We start from the raw sequence: 23,781 nt of genomic DNA on the forward strand, positions 1-23,781 counted from the left end.
TAATAATAATAAAAATAAATAAGCCTAATAAATTCCCTTGTGTTCCCAAAATAATGCTGCCAAATGTGTGTTCTTATCGAATTTGTGTTTGTATTGCATTTTGATACTGTTAATGCTGCCTAAAGAAAAGAAAATAAAACTCAATTTTAGGTTGAAGGTGAATGTGTCTTGTATTACATTATGATTTCATCACTTTCGTCTTTGTTTCTTTAATACAAAGATATATATTACTGAACCTGCAGAGTTGCGTTCACAATGCATTCTAACCGCGTGGAAATAAAGCGAACTAAACTCACAACACCTCCCGAGATGATCACAGATAATTTGCAGAATTCTCATAGACGACATTATTCTTGCAAACATTTTTCAGACGAATGAAACGGTGAAAAAAAGAGTGAAAACTCTTAACATGCACTTGTTCCATGAGACAGGCTTGCGCTGCACCCCTCTGAACAAACAGCGAATCAGACACAAGCACTGTGCATGTCTTTGAGACTAACAGCATTTCTTGTCATGTGTCACTCCGAGACGTCTTACAGGTCGCCCGCGTGTTGTAGGTAGATGAGCAAAATTACCCGTGCATGAAATACATTTGGACGAGGAGCTTGCGGACTGGAATCGGCCTCGTCGCGTTTTGCGGTTGGCGGGTGCTAGTTTCACACCCTGGCCGCTGTTTAATATATTTGGCAACTTCCCAGAGCCATTTCCCGATATTGTCGATCATAGTCTTTTTTTGAGTGTCGCAATCGGCATCGGGATCTTTGTAAGACATCGTCGATATCCGATAACATCATCTTATTGCCCAGCCCTAGTAGACTTTCATTTATTCATTATTTTTTTTTTTATTTGCATTGTCAAAGTTGATTTAAAGGGAAATTCAGGAACCCATTGAAATGGATTTAAACATGGTTAAATCCATTTTAAAATTCAATTCATCAATCTGTCTGAGATAGATTTATTATAAGGGCTTTTTTAAGGTTGCGTCAATGTACACATGTGTCAGACGGATGCATTTGGAGCATCTAACTTTGGTTGAGTTGCGTCATGATCACAGCGATTTTAAGTCGCTGTGTCAACTTAAATTTAGTTTAAAACTAAGAAAAACATGTAGAGATTCCTGCATTCGGAATTGTGTTCTGTCCATCTATGTTTGAACGCAAGAACCCAAGCCTGAGTGTGGTTTGTTCTCTGTAAAGATGCGTGTTGCCTATACAGCTGGAGTTTTGTTTACTGCCCTCTGCTGAAAACATGTGGTACTTCAAACTTTGAATTGTTCCAATGGTAGGAATATTCCTTATTTTGTTAAGAGGACATGATTAAATTGCGTTAATCTTTTAATGCGTTATTTTTAATATAATTAATCGCACTAAATTAACGACTTAAATCGACAGCCCTAGTTTTCGCTTAACTCACCACATAAATTCCTCCGTGCTGTCCATCATGGATCTTGTTGTGCCGGACGATCGGGCAGCTGTTGGTCCGGATCTGAATCCCAGCTAAAGCGTTGCCATAGATATCATTCCCTTCAATGAGACCTCTGCCATCGCCAAAAATGTAAACACCACCCTGGTTGCCATTGAATATGGTGTTACCCCTGTGTTGGAACAAAAAATGGGGGTATTATTATATAATGATCAGAGATACAAGTTTACAAGTACTAAAGCGAGCATTTTAGCATTCATCTGCAAAGCATCAGTCTTTTAGGTAAATGTCACTACAAACAAATTAACAATGCTTTGAAAAAGTTTTCAATTTCCTTCCAAAAAAAAAAAACAGTACATTTATCACGCGAGTTGTCTCACAATAGAATGTAAAAATTATATATATACAGTGCTGTGAAAAAGTTTTTGCCCCCATCCTGACTTCCTCTGTTTTTGTGTATATCTCATACTAAATTGTTTCAAAAATTCAAACAAAATCTATCATAAAAGAAAGGTAATCTGAGTAAACACAAAATACAGTTTTTAAATGGTAATGTTATTTATTGAAGCAAAATACCAACTGGGCCTGTGTGAAAAAGTATTTGCCCAATTTACTAAATCCCCAAAGCTATGAAACTGCACTCATTATGGGGTTTAGCTGGACTAGACACACTCAGGCCTGATTACTGCCAGCCCAGTTCAATCAAATCAACATCTAAACAGAAATTTTTCAGCAGAATGAAGTTGGCTAAAAGGTCTCTCCCAGTAGCACACTATGCCAAGGTCGAAAGAAATTCCAGGAATAATGAGGAAAAAGGCGATTGAAATACATCAGTCTGGGAAGGGTTACAAATCTATGTCAAAGGCTTTGGGACTCCAAAGAACCACACTGAGAGCCATTATCTCCAAATGGAGAAAACTTGGCACAGTAGTGAACCTTCCCAGAAGTGGCCAACCTTCCAAAATTCCTCCAAAAGCACAGCGACAACTCATCCGGGAAGTCACAAAAAGCACAACATCCAAGGAACTGCAGGCCTCTCTCGCATCAATAAAGGTCACGGTTCATGACTCCACTATCAGAAAGACACTGGCCAAAAATGACATCTATGGAAGAGTGGCGAGGTGAAAACCACTAAAGAAGAACATTAAGGCTCGTCTGAATTTTGCCAAAACACACCTTGATGATTTTCAATCCTTTTGGGAGAATGTTCTGTGGACTGATGAGTCGAAAGTGGAACTGTTTGGAAGACAGGAGTCCCGTTACATCTGGCGTAAATCAAACACAGAATTCCACAAAAAGATCAGCATACCTACGGTCAAGCATGGTGTGGGGATGCTTTGCTGCTTCAGGGCCAGGGTGACTTGCAATAATTGAGGGAAACATGAATTCTGCTCTCTATCAGAAAATCCTAAAGGAGAGCGTCCGGTCATCAGTCCGTGAGTTGAAGCTCAAGCACAACTGGATTATGCAGTAAAACAATGATCCAAAGCGTAGGAGTAAGTCCACCTCTGAATGGCTCAAAAGAAGCTAAATTAAAGTTTTGGAGTGGCCTAGTCAAAGTCCTTACTTGAACCCAATTCGGATGCTGTGGCAGGACCTTTAACGGGCAGTTCATGCTAAGAAGAGTGCACCAAAATTCCACCACAGCGTTGTGAAAGACTGATCACCAGTTATCGGGTGCAGTCATTGCTGCTAAAGGTGGCACAACCAGCTATTAAGTTTAAGGGGGCAGTTCGTTTTTCACAAGGGTGATATAGGTGTTGGATAATGTTTTTGCTTCAATAAAAATTTATATATTGGAAAGCTGTATTTTGTGTTTACTCAGGTTGCCTTTGTTTTATGTTATATCTCGTCTGAAGATCTAAAACAACCAAGTATGAAAAATACACAAAAATAGAAGAAATCAGAAAGAGGGTAAATACTTTTTCACAGCATTGTATATAAAACTTATGGATGATCTCCCACCTGATTGTGGGGTCGCTGTTGGAAGTAATCCAAACGCCCGCAAAATTGTTTGCATAGATCTTGTTTTCGATGAACTGTCCTCGACCCTTCTCGTGTACGTAGATGCCTCCCGTCTGACCGTGATGGATTTCACAGCGCACTACTGTGGGGTTAGCATATGCCTTCACCTCGAAACCCGCTATCCGGTTCCTGTGAATGTTGCAGCTTTCAAAGTAGCCCTGCAGAGGGAGCCAGAGAGTCAAAAATACAGGCCTCAACCGTGCTGCAAATTCAGATGAGCAGAATGGCTTATTATCAGAAAATTATTTACTTAGAAAGTAGACAGTACATGTCTACTGGAAAGTAGACAGTACACACACACATACATTATATATATATATATATATATATATATATATATATATATATATTTTTTTTTTTTTTTAACCCAAAAATTGGGTTAAAAAAATTCTAAATTGCAATAATTCTGAAGATTTTTGTTGCATAATAGTTTAAAATGTTATGGTTGCATACTGTCTCACATACAACAAAAAAACTTGTATGCAGTGTATTATACTATAGTATAAACATTAAAGCAAGCAGTACAGTGATACAGTATGTTAGTACTTCATTGCAAATATACTCTATACCCATGTTTAGAATCGCACACTATTCTATTTCTGGTGTGGTGGTGGCGTAGTGGGCTAAAGCACATAACTGGTAATCGGAAGGTTGCTAGTTCGATCCCCACAGCCACCACCATTGTGTCCTTGAGCAAGACACTTAACTCCACTGTGATAAGTGCACTGTAAGTCGCTTTGGATAAAAGCATCTGCCAAATGCATAAATGTAAATGTATTTCTGCAGTATACTGTGCAAAGTATGCCAATTTTCTGTATGCACAGAAGTACTCTAATTGTACCAAAACGTGCAGTCTACAACAGAGCACATTGTGCAAAATGCTGTGTTCGACCATGATGACTGTTTTACAAGAGCTTTATTGAATCTGTTTTATCCTTTTGTATTAATGCATGGTACAGAACCCTCACTTTGTCAAACAAAAATAGACTGAATAGCCTTGTAAAAGTGTTAGGCAAACTTACTGGGGTGAATCAAGCGCAAGCTCGCTGACATTTTATAGAAACAAGTACTGAGGGAAATTCCATCCTCGAAACACCCAGCCATCCATTACAAACGGAGTTTGAGTTATTGCCATCAGGTCCTTGTTTTAGAGTGCCAGTAAGCAGGACCAAGAGAATTAAGGCCTCTTTTGTACCGGTGGCGATTGGGCTAAGTCCGGTTGATTAATTTCTTTATGCTGACATTGCACTTTATGGACTGGTGTCTCTTTTATGAGATCTTGTATGTGTTATGTGCTTACTGTATTGTCTTTGGTGTTGATTTTAGGAAACTCTGTAGTCTGTGTTGACACCTTTGCTGCTAAACTAATTTACCCTCGAGGGACAATAATAGGGTTCCCACTCTTTTGAAGGCAACATTTTCCAGGACATTTAATGTGCCCAACAAGTGAAATATTTAAGCAAAAACACATGCGTCCATTTAATATGAGCTTTTGGTGTTTTTGTGTTTGACGGTAGTTTCTCACCTGCATATAAATTGTTTGCTACATGGCCCAGTGTGATTATTAATCCCTGTAAAGCTGTTTTAATTCAATAAATGAACTAAGTAATATCTGCAAAATTCAACTTCTCCATCTAGACTCATTATTTGATCAGAAAGTCAAAAAGTCAGACACTTTAACACCAAATTTGATTAAGAAAAATGCAAAACAAACATAGCATACTACTGCTTAAAATGGTTATTAGTGCATAATGCGTTCTGTTTAATGTGCTATTTAAAAATAAAATATAAAATAGTAGGCACTGGCAGTATACAGTAAGCTAGTACTCAATTCTGAACATAGCCATTTATACTGTATATACATTGCATACAGTTTTACATCCGAATCACAAAATAGTATGCAATATACTGTATGTATGTTGCAGTAGGTTGTATATTGCATTCCGAATCCAACCCATGTCTCTTGTATTCATGTTGGAAGGAAGACAAAGTCGGTTATAAAGACTAGAGGTCGACCGATATTGGATTTTGCCAAAACCGATTACTAAGGTGGTGGGAAAGGCCGATAACCGATGAATCGGCCGATAGTTTTTAAAATCGATTTTTAAAATTTCCACAAAAAAAAAAAAGTATTCTTTTCTTACTATGACAGGCAAAGACAGAGCATCCTAAATTAATAAAATCTCAGATGCAGTTTATTGTTCAACCAAAATCCCCAAAATAACCTAAAAATATAAAGATTTGGTGCATAACGAGGGACTTTTAAGTATAAACAAGCCAGAAATACACCGGAGACTCTTATTTTGAAATTAAGAAATTATTAAAAAATTATCTGCACAGATTACACAAAACCGATATATCGGCCTACCTCTAATAAAGATGCAACCACCAATACTCTTAACATGCAGACACCAAAACAAAAATAAGATGTCTGAAAATGGCTGTCACTGTGGGCCTGTGTATACAGACTGAGAAGTTTCTTACCATGCCATGGTCAAATGTGAACACCCCAACATCTCTCCCGTGATGGATGTGGTTCCGTCTGATGATGGGATTGCCGTGGTTTTTCACCCAGATTCCTGCTAGAGCATTGTTGGATATCTCGTTGTCTTCGTAAATGCCCTGCAGAAGAAACCCAGAGAGACAGAATGAGTCATCTGCTCCAGAACGCAGGAAAGGAGGAACGCGATAGTCTACGTGAGTTGCGTATTACCTGTGCATGGTCTGTGATGTAGAGTCCCACATTCTCACAGTCACTGATGTTACAGTGTTTGATAGTGGGTGATGCACCCTGACCGCTCACACACACCGCTGAGCCCACTGCAGGAACACAAGACACGGCTGTTGGCATCAGATAAAACTAGACCAGACTTTGTGTTCCCTTCAGTTCCATTCATACGCATGCATTTGTGGGAGAGAGGGAACACAGGCATATGCAAAGATGTTTGCTGAACTCTAACCTGTGAGTTTGACCAACAGAGGATCTGAACATCACAAAATAAATATTACATTTTGGCACTTTTTATTTTTATACAGGTTTCATGGGCTGTTGCGCATAAATAGAACAGATTGATCCATCGACGCATTGAAATTGTTAGAATACACGACACCTCGTTTACTCTCAGGTGCTTATCTTTATGCAGCTGGATGGTAAATAGACTAATAGCCATTTTATTGTTATTTATTTATTTTTGAACATTACAATTATATAGCGCTTTTCTGACACTACACTCAAAGTGCTTTACACAGTGAACAGGTGAATCTCCACAACCACCACCAGTGTGCAGCATCCACCTGGATGATGCGACGGCAGCTACAGTGCGCCAGTACACCACACACCAGCTATTGGTGGAGAGGAGAGAGTAGCGTTATAGAGCCAGTTAATGGATGGGGAATATTAGGAGGCCATGATTGATATGGTCCAATGGGGGGAATTTGGCCAGGACACTGAGGTTACACCTCTACTCTTTTACGAGAAGTGTCCTGTGATTTTTAATGACCACAGAGAGTCAGGACCTTGGTTTACCGTCTCATCTGAAGGACGGTGCCTTTTTTTCAGTATTGTGTTCCCATCACTATACTGGGGCATTAGAACCTACACAGACTGGAAGGTGAGCACCCCCTGCTGACCTCCCTAATACCTCTTCTAGCAGTAACCTTAGTTTTCCCCAGGAGGTCTCCCATCCAGGTACTGATCAGGCTCAACCCTGCTTAGCTGCAACCGGTCTTGAGCTACAAGGTGATATGGCTGCTGACTTTATATTTTTTATAATGTGCATCAGCTTGCTAGCGGCCCACCGGGAAAAGTCCAGACTCTCCCGATGGCCAATCTGACCCTGTTGTAGACAATGAATACACTTCCGGAACCCAGGCCGCTGAAAGAGTGGGCAACGCTGTTGTTGAGCTTTTAACTCAACATGCAATAAAAAGAAAAAAGTTCACTATGTAGCAAGCAGGTCTCTGGTCACCTGTGCAGGTGCTGCGGATGATGCAGTGGTCAATGATGGGGCTGCAGTTGACTGTGATTTCCAAACAGTGATGAGCGTTGTGATGTTGAGCTGATTTATCATCAGGATTAAACTGCAACAGAGAACCATCACAAAAAGTGAGGTAATGCACTATATCACCTATCTTACTAAACATATTTTATACAGTATTGCTATATTCTTTAATTTCCTATTAACAACGTTTTACTGAAGATCCCAAATAAAAAAAAAAAAAAAAAAAAAAACTCACCTTTATTGTCATGTAGCCTACATATGCATCCTCTGACCCCTCCATAAACACAAACGTTGAATCTCTAGTGTTCTCAATGATGACTTTATCTGCTACTTTTCCCGGAGCTGTAAAACCACATGCGCGATTAATATATATACCGCAAGGAAATCTGTCCTGATCTGGTACAAAAGTCAACATGAAATCAAATTTGACCACATTTACTTCCTTAATATGCATTCTGATTATGCACGATTCAACAGTGCACATTATTCTACGGCTGGGTATTGCTTAGGTTTGAACGATTTGGTCAAAAAATCTAACTGCAATTAAAAAAAATTTTTTTTTTACGACATGATTAACGTAAAAAAAAAAAAAAAATTTGATTTCTTTTAGCCTAAATTAAGTCATGGGAAAACATGCACTACGGCCAATAGAAATACTGTTCAAGAAATGGAGTTCACAACTAAATAAATAAAAAATACAGTGAAACAGAGGTGGAAAAAAGTTTCAAGTTGCATTCACATTGTATCTGTTCACTGTATACCTGCTTTTGTTGACTTTGCAATAGGGTCTCAGCCCACTTTCATCATTTTTCTTTTTGGAACCTAATATTAAGTTATTATTAAGTTAATAAATTATCAAAGAAATATATTTTTGTATAATAATAACAATGATAATAATAATACTGTAATAATCATTATTAAATACTGTAATAAACATATCATGTTATTATACAATAGCATCATATTTCCTTAATAATTTCTTAACTTGTATGCGGCATTGCTATGCAGTCTGGTTAAATCGTCAAGCCTTTATTTTGGCAGAAAACTAAAGGAAGTCCTTTTGTAGTTGAGTTGACAATGGCCTTTTAATGCAGTGAAACTTTTAGCAGCCAAGCATATTTTGAATTACGCATATGTGCAATTAATAAATCTAGAGCGCTGTAATTATAACATGCTCAACGCTCTTTAGCACACTGAACCGACCTCGAGCACGACGGTTAACTCAGAGCATAAGAGGTACTTTGTGTGTATGAAGTACAGAACTGCTCTGAAAACACTGTATCATGCGTCCTATTTATTTATTTATTAAATAAAATCACAGCCCTTGCGGTTTGATAATCGCAGCAGGTCATACCGTGATTTCGATTAATCATTCAGCCCTAGTACTGATATAGATTTCCCGACTGGATTCATGAGATTTGATTCTGATTAATTTGGGTATGTGTCGGTTATAATGTCCATTTTGATTATACTATATATGAAAGAAATTCTCCTTGAGCTGATGCTGTTAATTATATAAGGGACCTTCTAACTTTGGTACATTATGAAAATGTTGATATTGCAAATTTTATCATTAGTCTTTCATCATTTAGCTTTTAAAAAAATGTACAAATACATGTATTCCATCAATGTCTTGAAATTGCACATATTACATTGCATTTTTTTGTTATGTTTGTATTTTTTTAAAGTATTTACATTGATATGTAGAACAAGTGAAAAAACGGTACTGTCCCTTTAAGAATATCGGTTCAGTGAGCGTCTGTTTTTTGGTTGAGGCACTATGCGTGATAAGAATTAAATGTTTATATTTTGTTGTTTTTGATCAACAACTGGCTAAAGAACAGAAAGGATATAAAAAGTGATTATTTAGTGAAATAGAATCACAGATTTTTTTTTAGTTGCATAGCACAAAATTTGAGAGTGATTTACTCGCACTGATTTTGGAATGGATATTGTTTAAATGGAGATCGTGATACATCGAAAACTCAATATTTTTATCAACCCCACATTTTTCTGAAAGAAAAAAACAATTTATTTGCAATTTTTCATTAAAATGTAATAACTTGCTCCACCTCTGAAATGACTTTCTTTTTAGACTGACATCAACAAGCCCTCCAGGTATGTAATGCTCACTTTTTAACAAGCCAAACTTTTTTTTATTGTGGTTTGAATGATCTTTTCACCCATGTTGTTTCACTTGGAAATAGGTCACATTATGACAGAAAAAATGGCTTGTGAATGCAGTTTCATGTTGACTTTATATCTTTCACATGGCACAGTGTGCTCATACCAGCGCCTATCATTGTGATCGGTGACTCGATGTAGATCCATTCATCTGTGTAGATCCCAGAGTGAACGAATATCAAACCGTCAAAATGGGCTTCCTGAACTCCTCCCAGTGCATCCTCGATGGTGTCGTAATACTGAGGAAAGAATTAAAAGATAGGTTATAAAACAGATATTTACGACTCTAAAATCTGATTGAATGAGCCATTCATTCACCTGATCGCACATCAACTGAATTCTATAATATCATGCCAAGATGCTTGGCAAACGTACACATCCTACACTTAGGCTAATGAACTATAATCTTGGGAGAATTGTTTATTATGATCATTATTATACATAAATGTAATCATTTATTAAATGCAAGCATGTTTAATCATAATACTGTTGCCATCCTTTTATAAATGCAACAAACCACTCAAGGATTTGTGTTAGTGATTTTACCACATTTAATGGGTTAATTCACCTAAAAATGAAACTTCTCTCATCGTTTACATCGTTCTACTCACCCTCATGCCATCCCAGATGTGTATGACTTTCTTTCATCTGCTGAACTCAAATGAAGATTTGTAGAACATCTTTGCTCTGTAGGTCCATACAATGCAAGTGAATGGTGACCAAAAGTTTTTAAGTAAAAAAAGTATTAAATATTGATCTATATCTTACACACACCTAGTGTTTCACTTCAGAAGACATTAATTAATCCACTGAAGTCGTATGGATTACTTTTATGATGGCTACATGTGCTTTTTGGAGCTTCAAAAATCTGGCACCCATTCACTTGCATTTTATAGACCTACAGCTGAAATATTCATCCAAAAATCTTTGTTTGTGTTCTGCAGAAGAAAGAAAGCCATACACATCTGGGATGGCATGAGGACGAGTAAATAATGAGAGAATTTTCATTTTTGGGTGAACTATCCCAAGAGTCACAATGTCTAAAACCACCCATAATCTATTAATGAACCATATAATCCATCCAGATCATGAATACAAAGCATTTAGAATATAAAAACATATTCAAGAGTCCCAGAACTCACCAGCATGTTTTCTCGTCCCTTATATCTGGCTGGGTTACTGTAGAAATGTTCTGCAAAGCCTGGTTTCACATGAGCACCTTTATACTGCAACCACAAAGGTCACAAATCAGTCAGTATTTTGCTCTCATAAACCTCACTCATGAAACTTAATGATACATCGATAACAACATCGACACCGCCCTAATTTTCACATTACAGCACCATCTGTTCATTTATGGGTTTGATTTGGGGGGGAGGGGGAACAACTAAATCACAGATTCTCAGATTTGCTTTGTGTCAACACAATCATTTATCAATATATTATGATTATTTTTCAATAATATCTTCATCAATAATGATATTGTGATACATTGCAATGTACTGAATTGAGAGACAGCTGCCGATTACCAGCATCTTAAACAACTTTGGTTTTGCTTGCAGTCAAATGATGATTTTAAAACATCACAAAGAATATAAAGGTGGTGAAAAACATTACCAGTTGCTGAAAGCTCTCTTTCCAGGGGTTGGGCTGCTCGTACTCTTCTGGGTTAATCTGAAAGAACTTTCCAGACTCGGGATGCATCATAGGACGTGTGTACTCAAAAACCTCCATATAAAGTCTCTTCCTGCAGAGCAGACAAGAAGAATCGAGATCATTGACACTTAAAGTACAGTGGCGGTACCACAGTGCAGCTATGGTATCAGATGGTAATACCAAAGTACTGAATGATTAGCATATTCAAATACCATGGTAATCCAAGATACTATTTATGTACACATTAGTAGTATCATCAAATGATTGTTTTTTACTTGTCCTTTCCTTTATTCAACTGATATCACCATTTCCAATGTAATGAGGAACTCACCAGAGGATGGGGTCATTGGCAAGTTCACTAAAGCGTTTGCACACACATGCAGCTCGACAAAGGTCCTGTTCCAACAGGTACGAGAAGATCTTTAAAACCACCTCATCAGGAAGCTTCACCTGCAAGTACTGCTCTGCTGGAGTGACTGGAACAGAACAGAACTAGTGTTAATCAAAATATACAAACTGAAACGAGTCTTTATATTTCATAAGACAGCTTTCCATTACCAGGCAGATCTTGTGATTTTCCAGACACTCTGGCACGTTTCGCCCGATGCCCAAAGTTTTCTGTTGTTGATGTGGAAGCACCCTTTAAAACAAAAACAAATCTCCTCTCTCAGTTTCTTGTAACACCACATGAAATACATTCACGCTAAATCTGATTTATTTCAAGTGTGAAAACTGCTGTAGTTTTTCCAAATGGCCCAAATTAATATTTCAGACGAAGCATTAAATTACAAAGAATGGCTCATAAATGAGCTAAAGGTCTATTATGAGTTTAATAAGGTGACTGAAATCTTTTAATCATACTGGACATCTAAAGCTAAAATTAAAGTTTGATGCTGCGTACCTCCATGTTGGTCTTTGTTGGACACGTTGTTCTCTTCGGTAACAGAGATTTTCTTCGAAGTTGGTACGGACTATTCTGAGCTCCTTGACCAGATTCTTCTGCGACCATCTCGGCAGGAACTTCCTCATCTGTGTGAGAATCAAGACACATTACACGTCACTGCAATAGTCCAATACTAGTAGGGCCGGGTACTGATACAGATTTCCAGATTTGATTCCGATTCACAAACTCTTGATTAGATTAGATTTTGATTCACTATAGATTCATTTGGGTATATTTCCATTTGTTATGTCTCTTTTGCTTGCATATGAAAGACATTCTCTTGCAACTATTGCTGTTAATTACACAGGGGACCTTCTAACTAGGTACATTACGAAAATATTAATTTGATTATATTTTCATTGTTTTGAACTTTTTAAATATGAACTAATCCATTTATTCAATCAATAAATACGATATTATATTGCATACATTGCTGTGGAAAAGTATTTGCCCCCATCCTGAATTCTTCTGTTTTTGAGTATCTCTCATACTAAATTGTTTTAAACATTCAAACCAAATCTAACATAAAACAAAGGCAATCTGAGTAACCACAAAATACAGTTTTTAAATGATAATGATATTTATTGAGGCAAAACAGTTATCCAATACTAACTGGGCCTGTGTGAGAAAGTATTTGCCCCCTTAGTTACTAAATCCCCAAATCTATGAAACTGCATTCATAATGGGGTTCAGCTGGACTAGACACACCCAGACCGGATTACTGCCAGCCCTGTTCAATCAAATCAACATTTAAATCGAACTTTTTCAGCAGCATGAAGTTGGCTAAAAGTTTTCACCCAGTAGCACACTATGCCAAAGTCGAAAGAAATTCCAGGAATGATGAGGAAAAAGGCGATTGAAATACATCAGTCTGGGAAGGGTTACAAAGCTATGTCAAAGGTTCTGGGACTCCTAAGAACCACACTGAGAGCCATTATCTCCAAATGGAGAAAACTTGGTACAGTGGTGAACCTTCCCAGAAGTGGCAGACCTTCCAAAATTCCTCCAAGATCACAGTGACAGCTCATCCAGGAAATCACAAAAACGCCAAGGACAACATCCAAGGAACTGCAGGCCTCTCTCGCATCAATAAAAGTCACTGTTCATGACTCCACTATCAGAAAGACACTGGCCAAAAATGCCGTCTATGGAAGAGTGGCGAGGCGAAAACCACTGCTAACCCAGAAGAACATTAAGGCTCGTCTGAATTTTGCCAAAACACACCTTGATGACCCTCAAACCTTTTGGGAGAATGTTCTGTGGACTGATGAGTCAAAAGTGGAACTGTTTGGAAGACAGGGTCCCGTTACATCTGGCGTAAATCAAACAGAATTCCACAAAAAGAACATCAAACCAACGGTCAAGCATGGTGGTGGTAGTGTGATGGTGTGGGGATGCTTTGCTGCTTCAGGGCGACTTGCAATAATTGAGGCAAACATGAATTCTGCTCTCTACCAGAAAATCCTAAAGGAGAGCGTCCGGTCATCAGTCCGTGAGTTGAAGCTCAAGCGCAACTGGATTATGCAGCAAGACAATGATCCAAAGCATAGGAGTAAGTCCACCTCTGAATGGCTCAAAAGAAGCTAAATTTAAGTTTGGAGTGGCTTAGTCAAAGTCCTGACTTGAACCTAATTGAGATGCTGTGGCAGGACCTTAATCAGGCAGTTCATGCTTGAAAACCCTCCAGTGTGGCTGAACTAAAGCAGCCAGCTATTAGGTTTAAGGGGGCAATTCGTTTTTCACATGGGTGATATAGGTGTTGGATAATTTTTTGCTTCAATAAAAATGTTTATATATATATATATATATATATATATATATATATATATAAGGTTGCCTTTGTTTTATGTTATATCTTGTTTAAAGATCTTAAACAATTTAGTATGAAAAATATACAAAAACAGAAGAAATTAGGATGGGGGCAAATACTTTTCCACAGCACTGTACATTATTTTTTGTTACATGTTTATTGACTAATTGCATAATTTGTACTATTTACAGGTATTTACATGTGTAGAAAACCGGTACTGTCTCTTTAAAAAAAAAAAAAAAAAAAAACAGTATTTCTGTAAAGAGCGACTGTAAATGAGCGCATATTAATGATAGCGGATCTCATCTGTGCTGTGTGTGATCAGAATTTAAGGTTTCTTTTCTGTTGTTTTTGATCAACAACTGACTGTAAAGAACAGAAAGGGTATTAAAAGAGACATTATTCAATGACAAATGGATTGTGTGGATCTCGTCTTTGGACACATTACACAGAATGACTCAAACCTTTACTCTCAAAATGCAGTGAAAGGACCTCGCTGCTGAATAGTTCACCACTATACTACACAATCACTGTGTGAGTGAAATCTAAACATTTACCAGCCAGTTGCCCAATATATACATTTTAGCCACACAGCATGAAATTTGGTTGCAAATGCGAGCGATTTCCTCTTATTGTTGTAGAGGGTTGTGCATAGAGTAAAAGATCGATCTTGGGATTTAAGAAGTGATATAGAGATTAAAATAAATATAATTAGCATACTAAACTATATATAGTATACTATACTAATGCCAGTGCTAGTGTACATGCTTACTTCATACCCAAAAGTACATGCTTTGCCATTGCAGCACTTTTTATAGTAGTGTGTGAATTGAGATACAATCCAATGGCTAGAATAACGCGTATATACGACCAGTAGAAATTGGAATAAACTGACAAAATCCCAGAGGCTCTTCCAACAAGGAGAACAGCCTCAACCAGTTGTGTTTCAACACCAGTATAAAGATTGTGTAATTAGAAATAATGAAAAACAGCTTGTAACCTACTAAACCTATTCCCTTGCCTCAACCTCCCAATATGTATTCAAACACATGGAAGTCACCATATGTTGGTGATATAATCAATATTTGCATAATAGTCTCAGCTCTCATGTTTTTCCATTTGCCTGCTCAGATGAAAATCCCTCGAGTCTGTTGTCAGAGACCAATAATCTCAGTGAAAGTGGCGATAGGTGCTCAAATGAGAGCCACTTCAATAATTCAAACCTAATGCAAGCTCTGGAACACAGCAGTCCTTGTGTTCACGTACTTCCCTGAGATAAACGCTCAGAACGACAGCGGCTTGTAAAGGAATAGTTCACTCAAAGATGAAAACGGTGTCATTTACTCACCTTCATGTCGTTCCAAACCTGAATGATTTCCTTTTTTTTAAGGAACACAAAAGATGTTAGGCAGAATGTCCAGGGTGCTCGAAAACAGTATGGAGAACGAAAGAATATATTGAGGGCAAAATCTGTTGACGCCAGATTCTACATCTATTTGGGTGTTCGGGCGCTTTCAGCACTTTGAATTATACTAAAGCTAAAACATTTGATTTTGTCTAATAACAACGTCCAATAAGAGTGTATGCACATGCATCACAGGAACTTTGTCATTTTTGACATTTTCTTCTGGAAGTCATGAAAATATCCACCACAGTGTCATCTTTATCTTGCTAATTTCATAGCTAACATTTTAGTGTCCTAATTTTCACACTTTTCGCTTAACTTGGCAAAATTTAAGCTTGATTAAAAAATGACGGCCAATAAACATATTCTGCTCACAAGTGAAATATTCCTTGAATTTCTTTGTTTTCTTCAAACATCTCATATTTTACCTCAAGCATGCTCTTCGCTTACACTTTTTTCCACTTGTTTAACAAGTACACTAACTTTTGAAAACACTTGGTCGAAATTGTTTGGTGTGCTGAAAATGAAGCCACAACTGTGGGACAGTCGTTATGCTGAAATGGTTGGTTTATTTCACTCTGTGTTTAGATGATCATAGTTTTAAACATGTAATACTTTGTATTTTTAAAAAGGAATTTTCATAGTTTAATATTGAAAGTCTGGGGTCAAGGCTAAAACAGTAAAATCTATACATACAAGGCATTTGAAAAGTACCAAAAATAAACAATGAAGGTCTGGTAAAAAACTGTCAATTTTAATAACAATAAGAAAAAAGCTGAAATCTGTTTGTTTGAATCAAAATCAACCCCAGGGACATGAAAGGGCCCAAAGTTGAAGAAGCAGTATTTTTTCGTTCCGGTTCCGGCATTTAATATGACACTACTTTACGCTAAAGGTGGATGATGTAACAGTTGCAGTGTTTTCAGATCTCACAAGAGAAACAAGGCACCTGTTTTGGTAAAACAAGCTCAAAATTAGGCACTTACCTCAAAACAAAAGCAAAAACAAGCGATTAAATTATTTCCCATGTGGGGGAATTTTCAGGACAGAAATCAAAACAAGCATACTATAAAGTAGCCTATTCTTTATATTAAACATCCCCAAACTTTTTTTTTATTTTTCAAATATTGATTTGGCTCCCTAAATTTAATATATAGCCTAAATCTCTCTCTCCCGCATGCACGCACACACTGCGTTGGCGTGTTTGGACTAAACTAGGGATGTAGACGGTTAATTGGTTGGCGTTAACAATTTGCTCGACTAATAATATCGGTTCAAATCTGACCGAGAGGTTTACTGACTCATGTCTGTTTGGCCACTTGTTTGATTCATGGCTTATCGGTTAACCAATTAATAACCGGTTAAAAGAATTTGCCAAAATTTGCGTCTCTAGACTAAACTTCTAACTAAACTTTTGCAGGTCAAAAGATTTGTATTTATTTTTTACATTTTAAACTGGCGGTGTCCTTCAGAATCAAAGTGCATGCTTATTTTTTTAAGGCAACAGGAAGTGTAATTCCAGAAATGTACTGCGATAAACCCTTTGGTCTTTGGGGTCATGAAAAAAATTATCAAAACCAAATTTACCAGTTATTAACCGGTTACCAGCATTTAAAAACAATGTTTACACTCCGGAACAATTGAAAGGGATTTGTTCCCTTTTCAGTTTTCTTCTGCAAAAAAAAAAAAACATTTTTAGTCCCTGCTTTTAGGGTGCTTTTTGTCCAGTTTGGAGCTAGACAGCCCCTGGTTACTGCATGCTTTCATTCTATGAAAAGTATGCATCTGCAACATTCTCCAAAACATCTCCTTGTGTGTCCCACTGAGGAAAAGAAAATCATATGGTTTGAAGCAACATAAAGGTGAGTTTGGCTGAACTCTCCCATTAATAACATATTGAAATCTCATCAAGGCACTATACGACACACGCTGCTGAAACAGTTGTTAAGCACAGGAGGGGCTGTAACCTCCTCTAACAAACACAACCCTGATCTCCTCAGCAGCTGTGATGAACGGAGCAGGTGACACCACAAGCGGGGTTGACGGTAACCGAGGTCAGAGGCAGAGGTTGAACTGGGCTGCCATGACACCCCTCCGGGGTGAATTAGCCGTGTGGCATCCCTTTGATGGCAGCCCTGAAACCCGAGACAGTGCCGACCTGCTGCTGCAGCCCAAACACATACCAGATGTCCACATCAGACTCTTGTAGGTCGACCTCGACCTCATCGAATAGAAACATTAGATTAATTTCATACTGCTGAAACACAATGCTGACACACAAAAATACATTTAAAAAAAGATTCATTCAGAGATAGTTAACAATAGACATCGCACATCGGTATAAACCAGAGTGATGTTTTGTCTGAATGACTCAAAGAAAGTGTTCATCATCTAATCCAATCCACTAGGGGAGTAAATTGCATGTTTCATCGCGATATGATTTTTTTATCGATTCTCTTAGCCAGTGATTCGATGTTTGCCGATACCTCAAAGTCTGCTGCGATGCGATTTCGATTCAATTCAGGGGCCTGCGATGGATATTACGATATTATGTGTCTATTTTACACAATCAATTACGCTTATTATCTCATAAAAATACAACCAAAATATTATTTTAATAGCTCTCTGAAAAGTGCAAATCCAGTATCCACACTGGGACAACAACAACAAAATAAGGTACTTTCAGTTGTTGAAAAAAAAAACTGATACAGATAAATAATATAAAAAAAATTAAGTTAAACACACACACAAGTGATCATCAATTGTTTGTTCAGCTCATTGCCTAGTGGAATGAGAGAAACACTACCTTAACTATTTTTCATCTCTATAACAGTCAAGCAAGTCTTTCAATGCAAAATACTCACATACCCACGACTTGTTTCTGACAGGAGAGTATGTGCTATCCGTGTTTTTTCTTGGCTAAAACTTCCACAGTTATATTGTAAAATTCACAGTTACAGTTTACTGTGATAAATGTTAGTAAGGGTGTTGATGTTTAAATGTGAAAAGTCTTGTAATTGATGCTGTTGCAGGGCAGGGGTTTTCTCTTTCCCTCGTCAGTGCTGTTCAAAATGTCGGGGCTGTCTAGCCGTTTGATATGGTTGAATTGCTCCACAGTGATTTAAAATAGAAAATTCTCAAGTAGAATTAAAATGCGTCGCATGCACCACGTTATCGTGGGAAGCACAATTTGATCGCACATGAGCCACTAGAGCAGAGAGTAACTTCAGGCTTCAATCACCCCTAAGCACATCCGTGTCCCACACGAGAAGAATATTTAGCGCTTATGAAGCAAGATGAATATCATAAGGTTGCTGCATCGACTGACCGAAAGGAGTACGGATGTGGCTGGCATGAGGGGGCCAAAATAAAGGTACATCATTAAGAATAAACTTTGATGTTTACGCATTGCATTGATGACACTGTATCGTTGGTTATTTGATCGATGCATTGATCCAGATCAGTGGAGCGATACACCCCTATAATTCACACATGATGCTATAGGTCTTGACTATATGTTTACACTTTAACTGTGTCTTGCTGGATAATATGGGAAGTGTCATGAGAGTTGCACTTTCAAGTAGCCTACTATGTCAACCTAACAAATAAAGAAAAAGTAACTTAATTTAATTAAAATGAATTGACTTCATTAAAAGTAAATGATTATTTTATTAATCATCATTTAATTTAATCATTTAATTAAAAGTAAATGATTCCTTTCTGTGCCTCTAGCTGCACAAACATGTACAAGTTAAAATGATTCATCTAACCTATATATTTCTTTTTATTTAATTGTGTAAATGAACTTACAAAAGTACAAAGGCTGTCAAATTAAAATTAGAATATTCATTGATAAAAATGCACATTCAAATGCTAAAACTGTGCATTCAGCCACACTTCCTGCTGCCATGTGGTGGCGATATGACCATGACCCAAAATAGTCACATCAATGTGATTAGCCCCCAAGACCAAACATACATCTCAATTTTGATCTAAATCACACATTGCACACAGAAAATATTAGACACTTCCTGTTTTCCATTTTTCGCCATTAATTTAATGCCTCGCCATGGCAACACCGATACAATGATATATAAAAAATCTGTTCACAATTTAGCATCTTCAATGTCTTGGCATAATGTTGTCTAAATGTGGTGACAGTCTCATAAATCCCATAGGAGGAGTATTTAAAAGTACAGACATTGCAATATTCAAAAATTCAAAATGGCCGACTTCCTGTTGGGTGGAGCTAATAACTATAATTATGAAAGTTGTCCAGCTTGGTTACAACTATATATGCTAAATATACCAAATATGCATAACTAAAAATATATAACTATATTATTAAAACATATAAAAACATTATTAAAACATAAATATACAGCTAACTATACATCCAAATGCATTACTTAGGTAGGAGGTATGGTAAGATAAAAAAAAATAATAATAATCAGTTTGCCACAACCAGACATATGAATGGTCCTGTGCAGCCACCTGCTGGTTATATATTGTAATTTCACTTAATTTTACTTATTTTTCTTTCTTACCACGAGATGGCAGCAATCTGCCCCTAACACATGGGCATAATCTCCATTTATAAAACTGAGTAATATAGATGTTCACTGAAGTGAATTTAACATAATTTTAACATAAATTTCTAATTCTGTATGCAAATTAATTGTATAGTTTAGTAATTTGAAGGTAAATCAGGCAAAAAAAAAAAAAAAACCTTTTTTTTTTTTTTTTTTTTTGAGTTTTAAATAGCCACATCCATGCTTTCAGCCCCCAAGACCATTTGATATATAAAAAATCCGTTCGCATGATGTCACCCACATTTGGTACCTGTAACATGAATCCACTAGGAGTATTTCAAATTCCAGAGCAGGCATTTTTCAAGCAATCCAAAATGTCCGACTTCCTGTTGGGCAGAGCTTATGACTGTCAGTGCGTAAATTGTCCAGCTTGATGAGATCTATATATGTACAAAGTTTGGTGACTGTAGCTCAAAAGGGCTACAGAGCCCTCCGAACATGCCCATCTTCTAGGTGGCACTACAGAGCCCCCTCTACACGTCCATGTATGAACATTTACCAAGCCCTAATGGCCAAAGACTCTGACACATGTGCAAAAGTGCCCCAAAAGCCCCCGAAACCTTGGAAATTATAAAAATAATAAACCACAAATACGTACTAAACATAGCCTAAATATATTAAAATACACTTAACTAATAATATTTTACGAGGAAAATGCCAATACTTGCATTTCTTAAGTGTATTAATTTTAATTACATTTAAACATTATGTTACATGCACATATTATTGTCCACAAATATATATATTTTTTCTTCCCTTTTTCACCCAATTTGGAATGCCCGATTCCCAGTGCGCTTTTAAGTCCTCGTGGTCGCGTAGCGATTTGCCTCAATCCGGGTGGCGGAGGATGAATCCCAGATGCCTCCGCATCTGAGACCACCAACCCGCGCATCTTATCACGTGGCTTGTTGAGCGCATTGCCACGGAGACATAGCGCATGTGGAGGCTTCACGCCATCCACCACGGCATCCGCGCTCAACTCACCACGCGCCCCACCGAGAACGAACCACATTATAGCGACCACGAGGAGGTTACCCCGTGTGACTCTACCCTCCCTAGCAACCGGGCCAATTTGGTTGCTTAGGAGACCTGGCTGGAGTCACTCAGCATGCCCTGGGATTCGAACTAGCGAACTCCAAGGGTGGTAGCCAGCGTCTTTTACCACTGAGCTACCCAGGCTTGACTCTGCATCTAAAAAAAATTGCGCTCCCGCACAAAATAGCGCTGCATAAACTACGAAACGTGACGAAACAGTCAAAGACATACATCTATGTCTACATAGAAAAAGAATTGGAAAACTGTGTGGATGGATGCAAAAGCATTTGGTGTGAACAGCCCCTTAATTGGATGTCTTTGGCCTTTGTGTCTTGCTCTCTTATCAGCCAATGGCGTTTGTTACAAATACCCAAGTGCTTTATCGGCTGTCTGTGCGTGTCTACCGACAACAACTGATTCGACTTGATGCTGAATCCACACCATATCAGTATAGATTTTGATTCATTGATTTCATTAAGTGTTGCATATTGGACATTGCAGTGGACAAATAAGTGGATGTAACGGTTCACATCCAGACTACCAAAACAGCTTGTTCCTGTGTTCTTTTGGCCCAGCTTCACATTTCATTCACATCCTGACATGATCACAAAATGTGTTTTCTGGTAACTGAAAGTGAAACTACCTACTGTTGTGAAGAAAGTGAAAAGCAAAACACATCTGAGACAGAAATCAAAAGGAATCACATTAAAGGAAAAGTTCACCCAAAAATGAATATTCTGTCATTTCAAACCTGCATGACTGTCTTTCTACTGTGGAACACAAAAGGAGATTTTAGGCTCAGTCACCATTCACTTTCAATGTCTGGACAAAAGATGCAAAGAAAGTCAATGGTGACTGAGGCTAACATTCTGCTTAACACCAGCTTAAAGAAAAAAAACAAAGGTCATAAAGGTTTGGAACATCATGAGGATGATGAGGATTACAGAATTTCCATTTTTTTTGGTAAACTATCCCTTTAAACACACATCATCACAATCTCAAGCAAGCAGCAAATGCATCAATTCATCTCAAATCATCTCCTCTTAGATGACGATGGATGATGATACCAATGTAAAAAAGAGCTTCCTCAAATTATTAAGAAAACACACAGCTCTCTAAGAAAGAAAGTGAAAGCGTAAGTGATGACTAACAAGTTAATACCATACAGTATACATTTCAATATGTATTCATAAAGAAAAAGAATAACCCCAAAAGCCTCAAAAACAAAAATCCAGACAATACTTTTGCATAAAGGCTATAGCAGGAAAGGACATTTGGAGAATACATTTGATGTTTTGGATTGCAAAGTTCAAGTTTCAGCTAAATGTGCATTTACAAGTTAAATGTAATGTTAAACTACCGGCTTTCCAATTCGAAATGGCCTGTTACGAATCTAACAGAGACTCATATTTGTAACACAATACATGAAGATGAGCGTCACGGACAAGGTCGGGATGGCTGGGAGAAATTAAGTGATTTGATAAAAAAAAAGAAGAAAAAAAAAAGAGAGCACCATTCCTTTTGCAATTCTTAAAAGACAACCTGGAATTACACATTTCTAGGTTATATACATGCCATTTGTTTAAGTAACAAACATGAGCTTATTAGAGTGTGCACAGTACGACACAAAACAAGCCAAACATCCTCTAAAAAAAACATAAAAGAGCAAAATGCATCCAAAATCTAGGTAGAGGTAGGGCATGGGTAAATCATTTAGGTCTCTTATGTCCACCTGGTACAAATATTCACCACTAACAGCTTGAACAACACCAGCTTTGAATATGGTGTGATTAAAGGTACCTCTGAGGTATAAAAAGCAGCAAATGTTGAAAGTCATAGTCAAATCACTCATGACCCACCAAACACCATTTCAAGTAAACATCCAGTCATTTTTATTTGTACAGCGCCTTTTCACAATCCACATCGTTTCAAAGCAGCTTTACAGAAAATCATGCTGTAATGTTTTAACTTACACGTACACAAATACATCAACTTAAGAGCTAGACTGCCTTAATCTCCAAACATACTGTAATTCAGCTCGGTTGTAGCAGGACCCGCTCTTTATAGCTCTAAGCTCATCGTGGGTGGATGTTATTAATAAGCTTTATAATCTGTAGCGACTCCAGTTTACCTTCAGGTGAGTAGGAGGCCATTCTGCACAGAGGATGTTCAGCGAATAAGACACAAACGCTGCGCTGTTGCTCTGGTAGCATCATGGGCTCTCCAGGGCTACTAGTCCAGTAACCACTACAAACACTGTGTCCCACCAACTGGTGCAACACAACAGCATGCTGACTTCAAACACAGATCCACACTCAGGAGATCTAGACATAACCAGACAACTTACAACTGTTTGCCTTCTGTGATGAATTAATATCATAAATGAAAAAATTGTGGAAAAGCTTCAAGCTTCCAGTGTCAAGCTATATTTAGGGGACAATCAAGCAGTTTTCAAGTCATGTCAGTAGGGCTGGTTATGGATACAGATGTCCCGATTTGATTCGATTCTGATCCACAAGCTCTCGATTCAATTCGATTCCAATTTGAATGTGATTTAGTTCGAGTGTGATTCATTTGGGTATATTTCAGTTACAATATCCATTTTACTTACATATGAAAGAAATTCGCTCTCCGCTAATGCTGAAAATTGAACAGGGAACCTTTTAACTTGGTACATTATGAAAATATTAATAAAAAATAACAAATTA

General features: G+C 37.6%; 1 protein-coding gene across 1 annotated transcript in view; it reads right to left on the reverse strand.

Moving 5' to 3' along the window:
• Window positions 1–23,781, reverse strand: part of LOC127414365 (F-box only protein 11-like) — a 41,606-nt gene that overhangs the window by 13,163 nt on the left and 4,662 nt on the right. The window contains exons 2-13 of the mRNA XM_051652346.1: window positions 12,190–12,317; window positions 11,847–11,928; window positions 11,620–11,764; window positions 11,250–11,379; window positions 10,775–10,858; window positions 9,739–9,871; window positions 7,684–7,790; window positions 7,416–7,527; window positions 6,161–6,267; window positions 5,932–6,069; window positions 3,388–3,605; window positions 1,414–1,594 (exon numbers count right to left, since the gene is read on the reverse strand). Of these exons, the coding sequence (XP_051508306.1) occupies window positions 1,414–1,594; window positions 3,388–3,605; window positions 5,932–6,069; window positions 6,161–6,267; window positions 7,416–7,527; window positions 7,684–7,790; window positions 9,739–9,871; window positions 10,775–10,858; window positions 11,250–11,379; window positions 11,620–11,764; window positions 11,847–11,928; window positions 12,190–12,317 (1,565 nt within the window). The remainder of the gene's footprint in view (window positions 1–1,413; window positions 1,595–3,387; window positions 3,606–5,931; window positions 6,070–6,160; window positions 6,268–7,415; window positions 7,528–7,683; window positions 7,791–9,738; window positions 9,872–10,774; window positions 10,859–11,249; window positions 11,380–11,619; window positions 11,765–11,846; window positions 11,929–12,189; window positions 12,318–23,781) is intronic.

Source organism: Myxocyprinus asiaticus, chromosome 23 (genome assembly GCF_019703515.2).
Source record: "Myxocyprinus asiaticus isolate MX2 ecotype Aquarium Trade chromosome 23, UBuf_Myxa_2, whole genome shotgun sequence".
Taxonomy (NCBI): domain Eukaryota; kingdom Metazoa; phylum Chordata; class Actinopteri; order Cypriniformes; family Catostomidae; genus Myxocyprinus; species Myxocyprinus asiaticus.